The sequence below is a fragment of the Papio anubis genome, chromosome 16, assembly GCF_008728515.1.
Source record: "Papio anubis isolate 15944 chromosome 16, Panubis1.0, whole genome shotgun sequence".
Classification (NCBI taxonomy): Eukaryota; Metazoa; Chordata; class Mammalia; order Primates; family Cercopithecidae; genus Papio; species Papio anubis.
The window spans coordinates 30,983,088-31,001,915 of record NC_044991.1 but is presented as its reverse complement, the minus strand read 5'-3'; the positions used below and the strand labels follow the sequence as shown (position 1 = coordinate 31,001,915).

Here is an 18,828-nt window from a genome sequence, read left to right as displayed (position 1 = left end):
TTTTATTAGAGGTGGGGTTTCACTGTGTTGGCCAGGCTGGTCTTGAACTTCTGACCTTAAAATGATCCACCCACCTTGGCCTAAGTGTTGGGATTACAGGAATGAGCCACTGCGCCCGGCCAGAATACCTATCAGATTAACAGCAGATTTCTCAGCAGATACCCTACAAGCCAGAAGGGTTTGGGTTCCTATTTTTAGCTTTCTCAAACAAAATAACTGTCAGCCAAGAATTTAGTGTCCAGCAAAATTAAGGGTCATAAATGAAGAAGGCATAAAGTCTTTTTCAGACAAACAAATGCTGAGAGAATTTGCCACTACCAAGCCAGTAGTACAAGAAATGCTAAAAGGAGTTCTAAATCTTGAAACAAAACCTTGAAATACACCAAAATAGAACTTCCTTAAAGCACAAACCTCACAGGGCCTATAAAACAATAACAAAATGAAAAAACAAAAAAACAAGGTATTCAGGTAAAAACAAGCATGGTAAATAAAACTACCTCACATCTCGATACCAACGTTGAATGTAAATAGCCTAAGTGCTCCACTTAAAAGATACAGAATGGCAGGATGCATACAAATCCACCAACCAAATATCTACTAACACATATGGACTCACATGAACTGAGGGTAAAGGGGTGAAAAAAGATATTCCATGCAAATAGAAACCAAAAGCGAGCAGAAATAGCTATTCTTATATAAGACAAAACAGACTTTAAAGCAACAATAGTTGAAAAAGACAAAAAGGGACATTACAAAATGATAAAAGGATCGGTCCAACAGGAAAATATCACAATCCTAAATATATATGCACCTAACATGGGAGCTCCCAAGTTTATAAAACAATTAGTACTCAACATAAGAAATGAGATACACAACAACACAATAACAGTGGGAGACTTCAGCACTCCACTGACAGCACTAGACACGTTATCAAGACAGAAAGTCAACAAAGAAACAATGGACTTAAACTATACCCTAGAACAAATGGACTTAACAGATATATACAGAACATTCTCCCCAACAACTGCAGAATATACATTCTTTTCATCAGCACATGGAACATTCTCCAAGAAAAACCGTATGATAGGCCACAAAACAAGTCTCAATAAACTTAAGAAAATCGAAATTATATCAAGTACCCTCTCAGACAACAGTAAAATAAAATTGGAAATTAACTCCAGAAGGGACCCTCAAAACTACACAAATACATGGAAATTAAATAATCTGCTCCTGAATGATCTTTGGATAAACAATGAAATCAAGACGGAAATTAAAAAGTTTTATGAACTGAATGATAATAATGACACAGCTTATCAAAACCTCTGGGACACAGCAAAAGTGGTGCTAAGAGGAAAGTTCATAGCATTAAACGCGTACATCAAAAAGTCTGAAAGAGGCCAAGCACGATGGCTCATGTCTGTAATCCCAGCAATTTTGGAGGCCAAGGCAGGAGGATCACTTGAGGTCAGGAGTTCAAGACCAGCCTGGCCAATATGCCGAAACCCCGTCTCTACTAAAAATACAAAAAAATTAGCTGGGTGTGGTGACGCATGCCTGTAGTCCCAGCTACTTGGGAGGCTGATGCCTGAGAATTGCTTGAACCTGGGAGGCAGAGGTTGTAGTGAGCTGAGATGCACCATTGCACTCCAGCCTCGGCAACACAGCAAGACTCCGTCTCAAAAAAAAAAAAAGATCCAATTAAGCTAAATTAGAAACAAAATGGAAGATATTACAACTGATACCACAGAAATAGAAAAGATCATTCAAGACTACTATGAACACCTTTATGCACACAAACTAGAAAATCTAGAGGAAATGGATAAATTCCTGGAAATATATAACCCTCCTAGATTAAATTAGGAAAAAACAGAAACTTTGTATAGACCTATAACAAGTAGCAAGGCTGAAACAGTAATTTAAAAATTGCCAACAACAAAAAAAGTCCAGGACCAGATGGATTCACAGCTGAGTTATATTGAACATTCAAAGAATTGGTACCAATCTTACTGAAGCTATTACAAAAGATAGAGAAAGAAGAAATCTTCCTAAATCACTCTATGAAGCCAGTATCATCCTAATACCAAAACCAGGAAAGGACATAACAAAAATGAAATCTACAGACCAATATCCCTGGTGAACATAGATGCAAAAATCCTCAACAAAATACTAGCTAATCGAATCCAATGGTGTATCAAAAGGATAATACACCATGATCAAGTGGGTTTCATACCAGGGATGCAGGGAAGACTTAACGTATGCAAGTTAATAAATGAGATACATCACATAAACAGAATTAAAAATAAAAATCATACAATCATCTCAATAGATGCAGAAAAAGCATCTGACAAAATCTAGCATGCCTTTGATTAAAACCCTCAGCAAAACCGTCATAGAACGGAAATACCTCAAGATAATAAAAGTCATCTATGACAAACCCAGAGCCAACTTTACACTGAACGGGGAAAAGATAAAAGTGAGAACTCAAACAGACAAGGATGCCCATTGTCCCCACTGCTATTCAACATTGTACTGGAAGTCCTAGCCAGGGCAAACAGACAAGAGAAAGAAATAAAGGGCATCCAAATATGTAAAGGGGAAGTCAAAATATCGCTGTTTGCCAATGATATGATCGTATACATAGAAAACCCTAAACACTCATCCAAAAAGCTCCTAGATCTAATAAATGAATTCAGCAAGGTTTCAGGGTACAAAATCAATGTACACAAATCAGTAGCATTGCTGTATACCAACAACAACCAAGCTGAGAATCAAATCAAGAACCCCTTGTTACAATAGCTGCAAATAAAATAAAATAAAATACTTAAGAATATACCTAACCAAGGATGTGAAAGATCTCTACAAGAAAAACTGAAAAACTGATTGCTGAAAGAAATCACAGACAACACAAACAAATGGAAACATATCCAATGCTCATGATGGGTAGAATAAAAAATGACCATACTGCTAAGAGCAATCTACAGATTCAATGCAATTCCCATCAAACTACCATGATTATTCTTCACAGAACTAGAAAAAAAACCCTAAAATTCACATGAAACCACAGCAGGGCGTGGTGGCTCACGTCTGTAATCCCAGCACTTTGGGAGGCTAAGGTGGGCAGATCACTTGAGCCCAGGAGGTCGAGACCAGCCTGGGTAACATTGTGAAACCCTGTCTTTACAAAATTTACAAAAATTAGCTGGGTGTGCTGGCACGTGCTGTAGTCCCAGCTACTCAGGAGGTTGAGGTGCAGGATCACTTGAGCCTTGGAGGCAGAGTTTGCAATGAGCCAAGATTGTGCCACTGCACTCCAACCTGGGTGACAGAGTGGGACTCCGTCTCAAAAAAAAAAAAAAAAAAAAAACATATGGAACAAAAAAGAGCCCAAATAGCCAAAGCAAGATAAGCTGGAGGCATCATATTTACCCAACATCAAACTATACTACAAGGATATTGTTACCACCAAAACAGCATGGTACTGGTATAAAAATAGGCACATAGACCAATGGTACAGAATAGAGAACCCAGAAATAAAGCCAAATACTTACAGCCAACAGATCTGCAACAAAACAAACAAAAATAAAGAGTGCAGAACAAACACCCCATTCAAGAAATGGTGCTGGGATAACTGGCAAGCCACATATAGAAGAATGAAGCTGGATCCTCATCTCTCACCTTATACAAATATCAACTCAAGATGGATCGAAGACTTAAATCTATGATCTGAAATCACAACAATTCTAGAAGATAACATCGGAAAAACTCTTCTATACATTGGCTTAGGCAAATAGTTCATGACTACGAACCCAAAAGCAAATGCTACAAAAACAAAGATAAATAGATGGGACCTGATTAAACTTAAAAGCTTCTGCACAGAAAAAGAAATAATCAGCAGAGTAAACAGACAACCCACAGAGTGGGAGAAAATTTTGCAAACTATGCATCTGACAAAGGACTAATATCTGGAATCTACAAGGAACTCAAACAAATCATCAAGAAAAAAACAAATAACCCCATTCAAAAGTGGGCAAAGAACATGAATAGACAATTCTTAAAAGAAGATATACAAATGGCCAATAAACACATGAAAAATATGCTCAACATCACTAATTATCAGGGAAATGCAAATCAAAACCACAATGACATACCACCTTACTCCTGCAAGAATGGCCATAATTAAAAAATAAAAAAAAAATAGATATTAGCATGGAGGTGGTGAAAAGGGAACGCTTTTACACTGCTGATGGGAATGTAAACTAGTACAACCACTATGGAAAACAGTATGGGGACTCTTTCTGGAGACAGATTCTCACTCTGTCACCCAGACTGGAATGCAGTGGCACGATCTTGGCTCACTGGAACCTCTGCCTCCTGGGTTCAAGTGATTCTCCTGCTTCAGCCTCTGGAGTAGCTGGGACTACAGGCACGTGCCTCCATGGCTGGCTAATTTTTTATATTTTTAGTAGAGACAGGGTTTCATCATGTTGGCTGGGCTGGTCTTGAACTCCTGACCTTAGGTGATCTTCCTGCCTTGGCCTCCCAAAGTGCTGGGATTACAGGCATGAGTTACTGCACCTGGCCAGAGATTCCTTAAAGAACTAAAAGCAGAACTACCATTTGATCCAGCAATCCCATTACTGTGTATCTACCCAGCGGAAAAGAAGTCATTATGTGAACAATACACTTGTACACACGTTTATAGCAGCACCATTTGCAATTGCAAAAATACGGAACCAGTCTAAATGCCCATCAACCAATGAGTGGACAAAGAAAATGTGGTATATATACACCATGGAATACTCCTCAGCCTTAAAAAGGAATGAAATAATGGCATTCACAGCAACCTAGATGGAGTTGGAGACCATTATTCTAAGTGAAGTAACTCAAGAATGGAAAATCAAACATTTTATGTTCTCACTTATAAGTAGGAGCTAACCTATGAGGATGCAAAGGCATAACAATGATGTAATGGACTTTGGGGACTCAAAGGGAAGGGTGGAGGGGGTGAGGGATAAAAGACTACACATTGGGTACAGAGTACACTGCTCAGGTGATGGGTGCACTAAAATGTCAAAAAAAAAAAAAATGAAAAGAAAAGCAACTCATGTAAATAGGATATTCAATAAGATTATCAGTATAGTCAGTGGGAAGACATATTTAAAGGAAAGAAAAGAGGCCAAGTGCAGTGGCTCACACCTATAATCCCAGCACTTTGGGAGGCCGAGGTAGGTGGATTGCTTGGGCTCAGGAGTTCGAGACCAGCCTGGGCAACACAGCAAAATCCCACCTCTATCAAAAAAAAAAAAATTAGCCAGGCATGGTGGCACACGTCTGTGGTCCCAGCTACTCAGGAGGCTGATGTGGGAAAACTGCTTGAGCCTGGGAGGTGGAGGTTGAAGTGAGCCGAGATTACGCCAATGTACTCCACCCTAGATGGCAGAGTCAGACTCTGTCTCCAAAAATCTACAACATCGTGGAAGCTGGAAAACATATTGTTCCCATCTGTATAAAAGATACAAAAATTAGCTGGGTGTGGTGGTGCACGCCCGTAGTCCCAGCTACTCAGGAGGCAGAGGCAGGAGGATTGCTTGAGCCAGAAGGTTGAGGCCACAGTGAGGGAAAAAAAAAAGAGAGAGAGAGAGAGAGACAGTCTTGCTATGTTGCTCAGGCTGGTCTCGAACTCCTGACTTCAAGTGATCTTCCCACCTCAGCTTCCCAAAGGGCTGGGATTACAGGTGTGAGCCACCACGCCTGGCTGAAAAAACACACTATTAAACAAAGTGAGACAAATGAAAATGAAAATACAACATACTAAAACAGTATGCAGTGAAAGCTGATCTCAAATCAATAATCTAACATTACACCTTAAGGAACTAGAAAAAGAACTATATCCAAAGCCAGCAGAAAAAAATAATAAAGATAATGCAGAAATAAACAAGATAAATAGAAAAATAATAATCAATGAAACCAATAGTTGATTCTTTGAAAAGATGAACAAAATTGACAAACTTTTAAGAGAGACAAGATCCAAATAATGAAAATCAAAAATGAAAGCGGGGACATTACAACCAATGCCACAGAAATAAAAAAGATTATAAATAAGAGAACAGCATGAACAACTATATGACAATAAATCTGATAACCTATATAAAATGGAGGCAACTTACCAAGACTGGCTCATAAAGAAATTGAAAATCTGAATAGATCTCTAACGAGCAAGAAAACTGAATCAATAATCCAAACCCTCTCATAAAGAAAAGCCTAGAATCATATAGCTTCTCTGATGTATTCTACCAAACATTTAAAGAATTAACACCAATCCTCCTTCCAAAAACTCAAATAGGTAGGAACATTTCCTATTTCGTTCTATGAGGACAGCATTACCCTGACAAAGCCAGACAAAGATACTACAAGAAAACTATTAGACCAATATCCTTTGTAAACAGTGATGCAAAAATCTTCAACAAAATGCTAGCAAAGAGAATTCGAAAGCACATTAAAAGAATTACACACCATGACTAAGTGGGATTTATTCCTTGAATGCAAGAATGGTTTAATACATGAAAACCAATCATTGTAATATATCACATTAATGAAATTAAAGAAAATTTTAAAATGATATGATCATCTTACTACAGAAAAAGCATCTGAGAAAATTCAACACTTTTTCTTGGTAAAAACACTCAACAAACTAGGAATGGAAGAAAACTACCTCAACATAATAAAGACCATAAATAAAAAGCCCACAGCTAACATCGTACTTAATGGTAAAAGACTAAAAGCTTTTCCTCTAACATCAGGAACAAGAGAAGGATGCCTGCTTCCAGCACTAATATTTAACATAGTATTAAAAGTCCTAGACAGATCAATTAGGCAAGAAAAAGAAATAAAAGGCAACCAAATTGGGAAAAAAGTAGTAAAATTATCTCTGTTCAGAGACATTATCTTATATATGGAAAACCCTAAAGATTCAGCGAAAAACTGCTATAAACAAAGCAAAACATTCTGCCTGCCTGTGGTACTAGGAAGAAGCTGCAAGAGCTGCAAGAGGACTTGCCCTCTGGCCTGAAGTCAGTATAAAGAGCGACCAAGTATTATTGATATTTCCTCACCCTTCGGCTCTCAGTAAAGGATGGTTTTCTCCACTGTTTCAGGATGCGATGTATAGCTCTTTGTACGGCCTGCAACACACAACTTAATCACCACCTCTCTGGTCACTGCCACAGGTCTTACAGCAGCAGTCCCTAACCTTTTCAGCACCCAGGACTGGTCTTGTGGAAGACAATTTTTTCATGGACCAGCGGGGTAGGGGAAGATGGTTTCAGGATAAAACTGTTCCACCTCAGATCATCAGGTATTAGATTCTCATAAGGAGAGCACAATCTAGATCTCTCGTATGTGCAGTTCACAATAGGGTTTGTGCTCATTAATGTTGCTGCTGACTGGTCTGTGGCCCAGGGGTTGGGGATCCCTGTCTTACACTGAAGACCACACCAAAGGAAGGCTTCCTAAGAGCAGAGCCTGGCTGGGGAGGCTGGAGCCAGAACAGAGCCCAGGAACCTGAAAGGTGGTTGCTTAGTGCCCCAACCTTCTGCTTCCCATTTTCCTTCCGTGCACACTGAACCATGCAAACGATCCTTGAAGTTGAAAGAAATCTGAACCTTTGGCATCCCTGTGGTACACTGGCAGCTCAAATCAGAGTATATAAAGACCTATAATATATAAAGAGTTCCTACAAACCAATGAGAAAAACAAATGGCAACAAGTATTTCAACAGATAGTTCAAAAAAAAGGAAACACAAGCAGCTCTTAAACATATGAAATGATGCTCTCCTAAGAAGCCTTCTTGGGAGGGCTGCTGAGTCAGCATGGCTGGTTGGAAGTCCATCCTCCAACCACAGCTATATTTTCCCAGTTATCTGAAGGATCAGCTCCACTTGAATGACCAATTCTCACCATAAGAGTGTTGATAAATCAGGCCGGGCGCAGTGGCTCGCCCCTGTAATTCCAGCACTTTGGGAGGCTGAGGTGGGCGAATCACCTGAGGTCAGGAGTTCAAGACCAGCCTGGCCAACATTGCGCAATCCCGTCTCTACTAAAAATAGAAAAATTAGCTGGGCATGGGTGGCGCGTGCCTGAAATTCCAGCTACTCGGGAGGAAAATCGCTTGAACCCAGGAGGCAGAGGCTGCAGTGAGCCAAGATCACGCCACTACACTCCACACTCTAGCCTGGGTGACAGAGAGACTCCATCTAAAAAAAAAAAAAAAGCGTTGATAAATAAACCCAACAAGAGCACAGAAGGCTCATGCTCACTCATCTCCTCTGCCCCAATATCTAGATGAAAAGACAGTAAACAAAAGAAAAAAAAGGAACAAATTCAGAATAGTGTTGAGATCAAGAGAGGATATGGCAGAAGACACTGGGATTGGCTATGTCTATGTCTGCTCTAAATTCTCTTCTCCTACATATTCTTTGTACAGAGGCAGAAAAGCTGCTCATTTTCCCAGCCTCTCTTGCAGTAGGGGTGGGTGCCCAAGTGATTTAATCGTTGCCTGAGAGGCACAGACTAGTTTCTGGGAGAGCATTTCTTTTCCGATGACAGGGTGAATGTTGCTGTTGCCAGATTTCTCCTGTTCTCTCTCCTTCCCTGATCTTGGACATGGAAGCCACCTTGTAACCATGAGGGAAGGGCTAGGAGACCTTTACAGAGGGTGGAAAGCAGGTGGTACATACTGACAGGTGACTCTGGGAGGGGAACCACAGATTCTCTTAGGCAGAGCCTCAGTGAAGCGTACTGTTTGGAGTTGGTAAGAACAATCAGTAGGAAGGAGGGGAGAAGAAGAAATCATGGCCATCAAATGGTAGCCTGTTTGTGGCTCCTTCTGTCTGTACCACCATGACCCAGAGTGCTTACTTTCAGGCAAAGAAAGAGAACTACTATGGTGAGCTTTGGATGGCATCTTGGGCTAAGGCTGACAGAATGAAGCGCCACAACCTGCCCATGATGGGGACTCGTTGGGCAGGTGTCTGCCTGCCTCCCACTCTAGTAGATGGCTCATCGGCCTGTCCTGGAGGTGAGATGTGCTAAGTAAACAGCTGTACTCTTGAAAAAGAAACCTGAGTGTACTACCAATCTGGGTCCTTCACTTGTAACTACAACCTGATAACCAAGGATTTCCAGATAGGGTAAAATGTCCTAAAGGAAAGACCACAATGAACAAATCAAAGATTGAACCCAGAAAAGGCAGATAATTCAGGGAACAAGTTATTTTAGAAAATGTTAGCATCTGCAGCTGATATCTGAGAAGATATCACAAAGCTTTCCTTCTATTAACAGACCGTGCAATTCAGAACAGGCTTCCTCACTGACAACAAAGAAAAAAAGGTGGACAAATAGAAGCAAACTTCTGAGAGCTAATGCGTTAGTGATAAATAACTGAGCCATGGTGTGGGGAAGACTGAAATCCAAAAAGCGATGTCTTTGCTTTGGAAATATTTGTCCATGAGGAAGAGGCTAGGCAGAACTTCTACCAAACTTGAGGGTCTGGGTTGGGCGCGGTGGCTCATGTCTGTAATCCCAGCACTTTGGGAGGCTGAGGTGGGTAGATCACCTGAGGTCAGGAGTTTGAGACCAGCCTGGCCAACATGGTGAAACCCCGCCTCTACTAAAAAAATAAAAGTTAGTTAGGCGTAGTGGCATGTGCCTGTAATCCCAGCTACTTGGGAGGCTGAGGCAGGAGAATCGCTTGAACCCAGGAAGCGGAGGTTACAGTGAGCTGAGATTGTGCCACTGCACTCCAGCCTGGGCGACAGAGCGAGACTCTGTCTTGGAAAAACAAACAATAACTTGAGGGCCTAGGGGGACCAAAGCAGGGGCTAGGGCCCTGTTAACTTACCCCTCCTTTGTCCTGGTATTCCAAAGGCATGCAACCTAGAATAAGTGTCAACTGGAAGTAAACCAGCATCTACACCAGCTAGCACCCAGCTTTGAGTTCCAGGCAGTCTACAAAACTTCAGTCCCTGAACAGGATCATGGCATCCCTACAGTGCTACTGCCAGGAAGTCGGCAGAAGCAAACAGAAGTGTTCTGTAGAAGAAGATAACATCATCTTAGGCCTCAAACTATTTCTACAATAAATTTTTCAAATACTATGTCCACCAGACAGTAAAAAATAACCAGGTACATAAGGAGATAAGACAATCTGAATGAGAAACAGCAGAAATATTTATAGGCAACAGAAATAGATCTGTGAAGGCTCCCGATACTAGAATTATCAGACATAAAGCTTTAAAATAACTAAGATTATTATGCTAAAGTAGATAAAAGACTAAATTAAAAATCTGGCGAAGAACTGAAAGCATAAAAAATGATATAGCTGATTTTTTTTTTTTTTTTGAGACGGAGTCTCACACTGTCGCCTGGGCTGGTGTGCAATGGCATGATCTCACTGCAACCTCCACCTCCTGGGTTCAAGTGATTCTCCTGCCTCAGCCTCCCGAGTAGCTAGGATTACAGGTGCCCGCCACCATGCCTGGCTAATTTTTTGTATTTTTAGTAGAGATGGGGTTTCACTATGTTGGCCAGGCTGGTCTCAAACTCCTGACCTCATGATCTGATCCACCTTGGCCTCCCAAAGTGCTGGAATTATAGGTGTGAACCACTACGCCTGGCCTTTTTTTTTTTTTTTTTTTTTGAGATGGAGTTTCACTCTTGTTGCCCAGGCTGGAGTGCAATGGCACGATCTTGGCTCTGCCTCCTGGGTTCAAGCAATTCTCCTGCCTCAGCCTCCTGAGTAGCTGGGATTACAGGTGCATGTCACCAAGCCCAGCTAATTTTTGTTTTTTAGTAGAGTCAGGGTTTCACCATGTTGGCTGCGTTGGTCTCAAACTCCTGACCTCAGGTGATCCACCCACCTCAGCCTCCCAAAGTGCTGGGATTATAGGCATGAGCCACCACGCCTGGCCTGATACAGCCGATTTTACTTTTTTTTAACTTTTCCTTTTCCTGAGACAGAGTCTTGCTCTGTCTCCCAGGATGGAGTGCAGTAGCGCAATCTTGGCTCACTGCAGCCTCCTCCTCCCGGGTTCAAGCTATTCTCCTGCCTCTGCCTCCCCAATAGCTGGGATTACAGTCATGTGCCACCACACCCAGCTAATTTTTATATTTTTAGTAGGGACAGGACTTCAGCATGTTGGCCAGGCAGGTCTTGAACTCCTGACCTCAGGTGATCTATCTTGGTCTCCCAAAGTGCTGGGATTACAGGCATGAGCCACTGCGCCCAGCGATACAGCTGATTTTAAAAAGAGAGAATATTACAGCTCTCAGACGATAGGAAAAATGAAAGGGAAGAAATAATCAAACAGGAAAAACGAAGAAAATCACTGGTCTCTATCTCTATTTCCACAGAATGAATGAGCTTTTTGAATCTTCAAAACACCAAGATAGAATCCCAAAGTACTTACAAAGCAATGGAAATTAGATTTACAATAGATTTTTTAGCAATAAAACTGGATGCAAAGTCTATGGAACAATGCCTTCAGGGACCTAAGGGGATTTGACTTTGAACCTAGGATTCAAAGTACGTAGTCAATTAAGGTACACCACAGTCAAATTTTAAAATGGAATAAAAAATTAGGCCTCTGTACACACCAAGGCCTGTGAGGGTTGACCCTCCAGCCTTTTTGATGTCAGCTCCTTTCGCCCTTCCATTACCATCCCGTTGGGCTGTTCCTTTTAAATTCTAAACTCTTCCACCTCAGGCCTTTGCACTTTCCTTCTGCCTGGATGTTCTCCCAAATATATGCATGGCTTCATCCCTCACCTTTTCTGGTCTCTGCTTAACTGTTAGTTTGGCCTTTTCTTTTTTTTTCTTTTGAGACGGAGTCTCGCTCTGTCGCCCAGGCTGGAGTGCAGTGGTGTGATCTTGTCTGCCAGGATGGTCTCGATCTCCTGACCTCGTGATCCACCTGTCTCGGCCTCCCAAAGTGCTGGGATTACAGGCTTGAGCCACCGCGCCCGGCCAGTTTGGCCTTTCTTAATTGCCCAACATGAAACAGCATCCTGCCAGTATTCTGTATCTCCCTGCCCTTTTAACTTTTTTCCCATGGCATCCATCACTACTCAAGACATTACAGATACCTGTTCTCATTTGCTTAGTCTGTCTCTCTCCATAAGAAAGCAGATCCACGAATGCAGGGACTCAGTCTGCCTTATTCACTGCTGCCTGCCCCATGCCTATACCACGCCTGGCCAGAGGAGGTGCCCCATCAGTGATTGTCAATGATTGAATGAAACTTTGAGCTAACTCTTAGATCCATACCTTCTCCCGTCCCCCACCAATCTGTTCCTTTCCTGATTTAATCAATGGTTCCGGCATCCATTTTTTGCAGCTACACCTGGAGGTGCCACATGTTCATTACGCTCTTTCCTTCCACATTCAACCACCCATCAAATCTTATTGGTTCTGCCTCCAAAATACATCTCGAACCTGTCTCCTTTCCCCTCTCCATGGCCACCACACTGATCCAAGTCACCTTCATCTCTTCCTGGGACTGTTACAGAAGATACTCCCTGATTGTTTTTCTATTTTAGTTCATGACACCTCTGCGCCAACTCTGCCAAGAAGAAAACGCTAGCTCCTCGAAAGGTCTCTGTGGTCCACCTCCTGCCTCATCTCATACCACCCTCTCCTTTTGCCTTCTATGTGCCAGCCACAGTGGCTTCAAACAAATCAAACACTCTTTACTTTTACTCTCACTTCTACTAGGAAACACTTTCTCCAGGTCTCTATATGGCCGTCTCACTCTTCTCCTTGGGTTTCATCTGCAGTGTCCTCTCGCGAGGCCTTCCCTGGTCACTCCTTCCCAGGCACTCTCATCTGAAGACCCTGCTTATTTCCTTCTTAGTCTGAATCTAGTCTGAAAATATTTTGTTGACCTAACTGCCTCCCTGCTTATGTGTGCATCCCTACCAGACTGAGCTCCATGAAGGCAGGGAAGTACCTTCCATCTTTTGTCTTCACAACCAAGCCCAGAGCCCATGCAGGCAGCCTCCCTCAGCATACGCATGTGGAGGAGCACTCTGTGGCTCCTGATGTCCAGGGCCCACCTCCTGCCAGGTTCTGGAGGGCAGGCATGTCACCCTCTCACTGATGCTGGGACCTGAGGCTGGGTGCTGGAGAAGTCTAACGGGACACAATTCAAAGCCCTTTGGCTTATTTAAAAAATCTCCACCTTCATGTTTCAAGAAAGAATTCTTGCAGCAACAATGAAAGAAGCACCTACCACTACTGTTGACTCCCACTGGCTTCCAGTGGAGTAGTGAACCGGACCCAGTAAGTCCTTGCATATTTCTCGAAGTCGGTATTCAAACCCTAATTATAGAAAAACAAACAAACAAACAAAAAAACAAAACAGAAATAGGAACACATTACAAAAAGAAATAAAAATCAAGAATATGCTATGTTGTTGTGTCTATCAAATCAGAATAAACACATGCGTATTTTATTGCCTACTACGGGCAAGATACCCCTGCATGTCTCTCAGTGTGGGGCACTGAGACCCTTCACAGATTTTCACTCATTTGCTCACTCCCCTGACGACATCTGTAGTACCTTCTCTGTGTGTTGCGCCCAGAGGAAAAACGAGATGTGGCCAATTCTGTGATAAACTCCTTAAGGTGATGGGAAAATATGGGAAATTGTGGGCTGGTAAGATCTGTCTTTGAGAATATGGGCTGGCAACTGGTGTTAAGAGGAGGTCAGGAAGGTGGGGAGGCCAGCTCGCAGGAGGTAAGAGATGGCAAAGGTATGACTGAGGAGGGGCAACTGAGTGGAGGGGGCATAGGCCCATTAACTCAAGGGTTATGGGCATCACCCAGTAGGGTTGCTAGAAAGGCTGGAGGTAGAGTGTCGGGGTTTGTCAGCACTTGGGGCAGCTAAAGCAATAGCGAATGGATTAAATTGTCCAAAGAAAAGGGTGGAGTAAGAGAGGCGAAACTGGAATCTGAGGAATTTTGGAAGTGAATGGGGTCCACTTTTACACTAGATTCCTCCTTTTACAGCCAAGGAAACAAGGGACAGAATGGAAGATGGGGAACTGGTATATGGACACTGGAACAGGCATGTGGAGGATGGAGAAAGAGAAGCAAGCAGCAGAAGTGATCCCAAGATGGGTGGCGGGGCCGACAGGAGGTAGGGACTTGATGTAGGGCATCAGAGCAAGTCCCAATCAACACCTAGGATGAAGCAAACCAGAGTGGAGTAAGAGGAGGGGCTCCCAGGGAAGATGTGACTAGAGCACCACAGGAGAGGTATGAGGGCCTGGGAAGCCTGAGTATTCAGAAAAGCTGGGGACCACACATAATGGCAACCACATAGACCTGGTGGGAAGAGTAAACATCAAATTCATCATTGTGGTCTGCAGGGAGGGAGGGGAGGCTTCAAGCTGATCAGTAATATTTGCTGTCATTTACAAGTGTATGTACACCCACACATACACACTCATATTTACACAGCCAGAGGCACATATGACATATTAGTTCTGGGAATTACATTCGTGAAGGTCTGATTATGATTTTCTCTGTCTTTTCTGTACTTGATTTTTTTTCTAAATTATAATCAAAATGGGGAGGGTGATGACAAAAATAAAGCAAAAAGGCCAGGAAGCAGCACAGGAAGAGCTCTGGGAAGGCCTGCCCATGCTGCACCCTGAAGGCTGCACTCAAGTGGGAGGAAAAGCTGGTAAGGCTGTTGGAGTCACTGTAAGGACAGTGCAGCCACCTCTTCCAGCATACCTGGCTTTCTGCAGGGGAGGCAGCAGAGTGAGAGCTCTGGCAGGAAGCACCAGGAATGGAGGGCCTCAGTAAGTGCAGGACATCAGGCAAGCCTGTCCAGGGCAGGAGGGGCTGGGAGGAGGAAGAGAACCACTGCTACAAGATGCCCTCACTGATGAGCAGCACTGCCAAGGTGTGGTGCAGGGCAGGAGCCAGAACACAGAATCTACTCCTTTAGGCCATGTCTTTCCACCCAGGCATCTATTCCACCCTCCTGTGGCCTGTCCTGCTGCTCCTCTGTGGGAACACCCTCAGGGCCACTCTATTCAGAGCCTCAGAGCCTATTAAGGGGCTGGGTGCCTGCTGAGCTGCCTTAATTGCAGCTCAGGCTGGGAGGTAGAGGCTGCTGGGCCCACCTTGTTGATGGGAGAGCAGCAGGCTGGGATCTGGGCCATCACACCTTTTCCCTGATTTCACAGGGACTAAGCCAGGCCTGGGAGGATGGAGGGGCAGAAGGAGAAAGCTGCTTAGGGCTGCCAAGAGCCTCACCTTCGTTTACGAGGTACCGTGCGTAGAGGAGGAGCCAATGGCGGTACTCGTGGCTGGACTGCAGGGTGAGTGCTGCTGCCACCTGGTTCTCTAGGTAGGCCAGGGTGGTCTCTTGCTGCACCACATGAGGCACGGAGAAGAGCCGGGCAGCCTGCCTTCCCGAGCTGCAGAGACCAGGAGAGTTTCCATGATGAGGCAGCAGGCACTACAGAGTCAGGAACTGCCCCCATGTGCAACAGGCAAGGAGCTGGCAGGAGGCAGGCACCAGGGCTGCCAAGGCCTCCCGTCCACTAGCTAGTCTGTTGGCAGATGCCAGATCTGTTGTCTGCCCATCCCCACATCCCAGCCATGTGCCTCCTGGCACCCTTGGGGTATCTCACCCAGCACCTGCCATCTGGGCCCCTGAAGTGACAGGGCCAGTGACTGCTGCCCCCAACCCCAAGATATTACCTGATGCAGGACCACTACCCTCAGCACCCCTAGTCTGTCCTGCCCAGCCTGCCTGTGCTGACCAGCACCTGGGCACAGGGGAAGGGCAGGTGGATACAAGGCCTGGGTAGGGACTGTGTGTGCACTGACCCAGTCACTTCCCCAGGGCAGGACTAAGGACAGAGGCCATGGCACTGGGGTCACGTACTTGGAGGTGCGGCCCTGGATTATGGCTAATGGTCCTGAGCACAGCATGGCGTCCTGGGATGGCAGGCTGCTCCTAAAGTCTGCACACTGAGCCAGTGAGTCCTGCTTGTCAGAAACCAGGTTCCTGGGGAGGCAAAGGCAGGAGCAGAGCTCAGGAAAACCAAGAGATCTACCAGAGGAGGCTGGCAAGGAGGCCACAGAGAAGCAGCCCCTATCAACACAAAGCCAGCAGAGGCTGAGCGCCCCTGCACTTCCGCACAGGCGCCTATCACTGACAGGTTTCATGGTAATGGGTCTGATAGATCATTGTTCCTGAGGAAAAATGAATGAGGTGAAGGCTGTGGATAGGGCCCTTGCTGGGAACACTTCAGCTCCATATGTTGGTTCCTCATGACTGCAGGCCTCTGAGTGCAGTGTGCTCTGATGCTCGGCTCAAATACTGCCATGGTCTGCCCAGGGGCCCACATAGCCTGGGTCCTGTAGCTGGGGAGTAATGCCAGGCCTCTACTTGCCTTTATTTCTACAACTATCCCAGATTGGCAGTCCTTCCACCTACTCTGGACCCTTTTCATCCTTGTGAAGAAAAGACTCTTCACATACTTTTAGAACAGCTGGATGTCTTTGTAAATGTGTCCAAAATACAAAAATGCCTATAGAGAGTCAATATTTCTCTTCTTAAATAATCAGCTTATTTCCATTATTACAGCAATCACATATAATAGACAACATTTTGCAATTTGGGGGAGCAGGCAGTGGAGGTTTTTTTTTTCCTTTGAGACAGGGTCTCACTCTGTTGTCCAGGCTGGAGCGCAGTAGTGTGATTATGGCTCACTGCAGCCTTGACCTCCTGGGCTCAAGGGATCTTGTGCTTCAGCTTCCCAAGCAGCTGGGACTACAGATGTCTGCCACTGCACCAGGCTTATTTAATTTTTTATTTTTTTGGTAGAGACAGGGTCTTACTATGTTGCCCAAGCTGGTCTCAAACTCCTGGGGTCAAGCAATCCTCTCAGCCTCCCACAGTGCTGGGATTACAGGTGTGAGCCATCGCACCCAGCATTTTTTTTCCCCCAAATTCAAGAAAGAAGTCTCAGTGTGAATGTAGACTTCTGCATGGCAGTTCTTAACAGAAAACGGGCTAGGAGGTAGCAAGCTTTGGTTCTTAAGGACCAAAGGTATAGACAGAAGAAAAAAACTTGGAGTGGCTGGAACACAACGTACATATTTCATGTGTCTGGGTTAAGAGCTCTGTGTATAAATTATTTTGCAAGTACAGAAAAGGGCTCCAAATTCCTGAGTGGACAGAGGAAAAGTACAGACCATTATGCCTAGGTAAGTGGATGAGCATCCTTACTAATTCACTGAGGAAGTCTGAAGTACTTACTAAGCTCACAGAAATTGACTAGTCCTGGTAAGGCTCCTGTAAAGCCAACTCACCTATGCTCATGGTGGCTAAGGGGGCCACAGCAAAAACCATAACAATTTTGGGGCTTTTTCAAAAAGTGGCTCCTGAAAATAATGCAGGAGGACAGTGCTCCTGCACATAGGCTCTGAGGGTAGAGGCCACAGGCTGCAGTGTCCTGCTGAGACAGGGAAGCATGCACAGATAGTCAAAGCAGCCTTCACTCCAGGGCCTGACTCTCAGGAAAAGCAGGGCTAGGCAGCCCTGTAGGCCACGACCCTTTGCTCTGCTGTCTAGAGCAGACAGACACTCATCCAGGGAACAGTGCTGGGGGTCAGCTTGCTTACCATGTAGAAAGTGACGGATTAAAGCAGTACGCCTTCCCATCAGACAGGTTCATTACTGGGATTCCATGCTGCGTCAGCAAGATCTGTGATACCGTCATATCACTTCCTGGGGACAGCACGGGAATGAGTTCTGGGTGTGTTCTGATCAGCAAGTGTTTGCAAACACATCAAAGGAGAAATCTAAACTCTAGGCTCCCACAGTCCCAGCAGCAAATGCGTCAACACTGCCTTGGCAAATAGGGAGGGCAAGCCATTCTCCTTGCCACACACCAGGCTCTTGTCACCTCTTGGGGACCCATTCAAACATGTCCCCAAAAAGTGTGTGTCTCCTGCAGCGTAACCGCACCTCCTGCCTCACTGAGAGCTCTGTGCTGAGGCCAGAGCCTGGCTCTCTGAGCGGGGCCCTTCTGCAGCATCAGACATGAACTTGGACCCCCAGGGAAGTAGGGGCAGCCTGTTGCCTGCATTACCTGCCAGAATGGAGTGTAGAGACTCTTCTTTCACCACAACCACCTGTCTGTGAACATCCCTAGGAGGGAGACAGGGAACAGTTTACTCACCAACCAAGTAAACACATCAGAGTGTGCCTCAGCCGCTCAGACACCCTGGTCCCTACTGCATGCGCCCCTAACCCTGGCTGCTCCTAGTGAGAGGGACTCTGGGCTACGAGTGGCTTCTGCTCTCCATGTGCCACTACACTCCCTCTGCATAAGGATGCAGCACACAGCCCAGGCAACAGAGCCACAGGGAACCCTCAGCGCCCATACCGCTTTGGGGGAAGCTGGGCCACAGCAGCCACATCAGGAACATGGCCACACTCTGCCAGCTAAGACTCCATTTATGATGAACCCCACATAGAACCCTGGTAATGCAACTGGTTGCATGAGCTGCTCCAGTAAGGAGATAATCGAGCAGGCAAGCTGCCTCCATCCCCATTGCACAACATCCCTCAGCCCTCAGCCTACCCAGGGCACCCAACACAAGCAATATCACTAACTGCTCAGGGCCTCCTCTGGGGCCTGATGGCCAGCCTTGTCCACTGCCTTCCCTGCCCCTGCAGTGAGATGGGGCCTGCACAGCCCTGTCTTGCCCTAGCTGGAGCCCACCCCACCCTGCGCCTGC

The 18,828-nt window shown here is 44.9% G+C and overlaps 1 protein-coding gene across 8 annotated transcripts in view; it reads right to left on the bottom strand.

Annotated features, from left to right (window-relative positions):
- LOC101017878 (protein HIRA) overlaps positions 1 to 18,828 on the bottom strand; it is a 100,986-nt gene that overhangs the window by 7,912 nt on the left and 74,246 nt on the right. For 7 of the 8 annotated variants that reach the window (XM_009216780.3, XM_021921355.1, XM_009216781.1 and 4 more), the window contains 4 exons: positions 18,177 to 18,235; positions 17,707 to 17,812; positions 15,962 to 16,084; positions 15,325 to 15,488 (listed from right to left, as the gene is read on the bottom strand). In XM_009216780.3, coding sequence (XP_009215044.1) covers positions 15,325 to 15,488; positions 15,962 to 16,084; positions 17,707 to 17,812; positions 18,177 to 18,235 — 452 coding nt within the window. Of the gene's footprint in view, positions 1 to 13,286; positions 13,376 to 15,324; positions 15,489 to 15,961; positions 16,085 to 17,706; positions 17,813 to 18,176; positions 18,236 to 18,828 lie in introns of all 8 variants that reach the window. The other variant, XM_003905213.4, reaches the window with a different exon arrangement.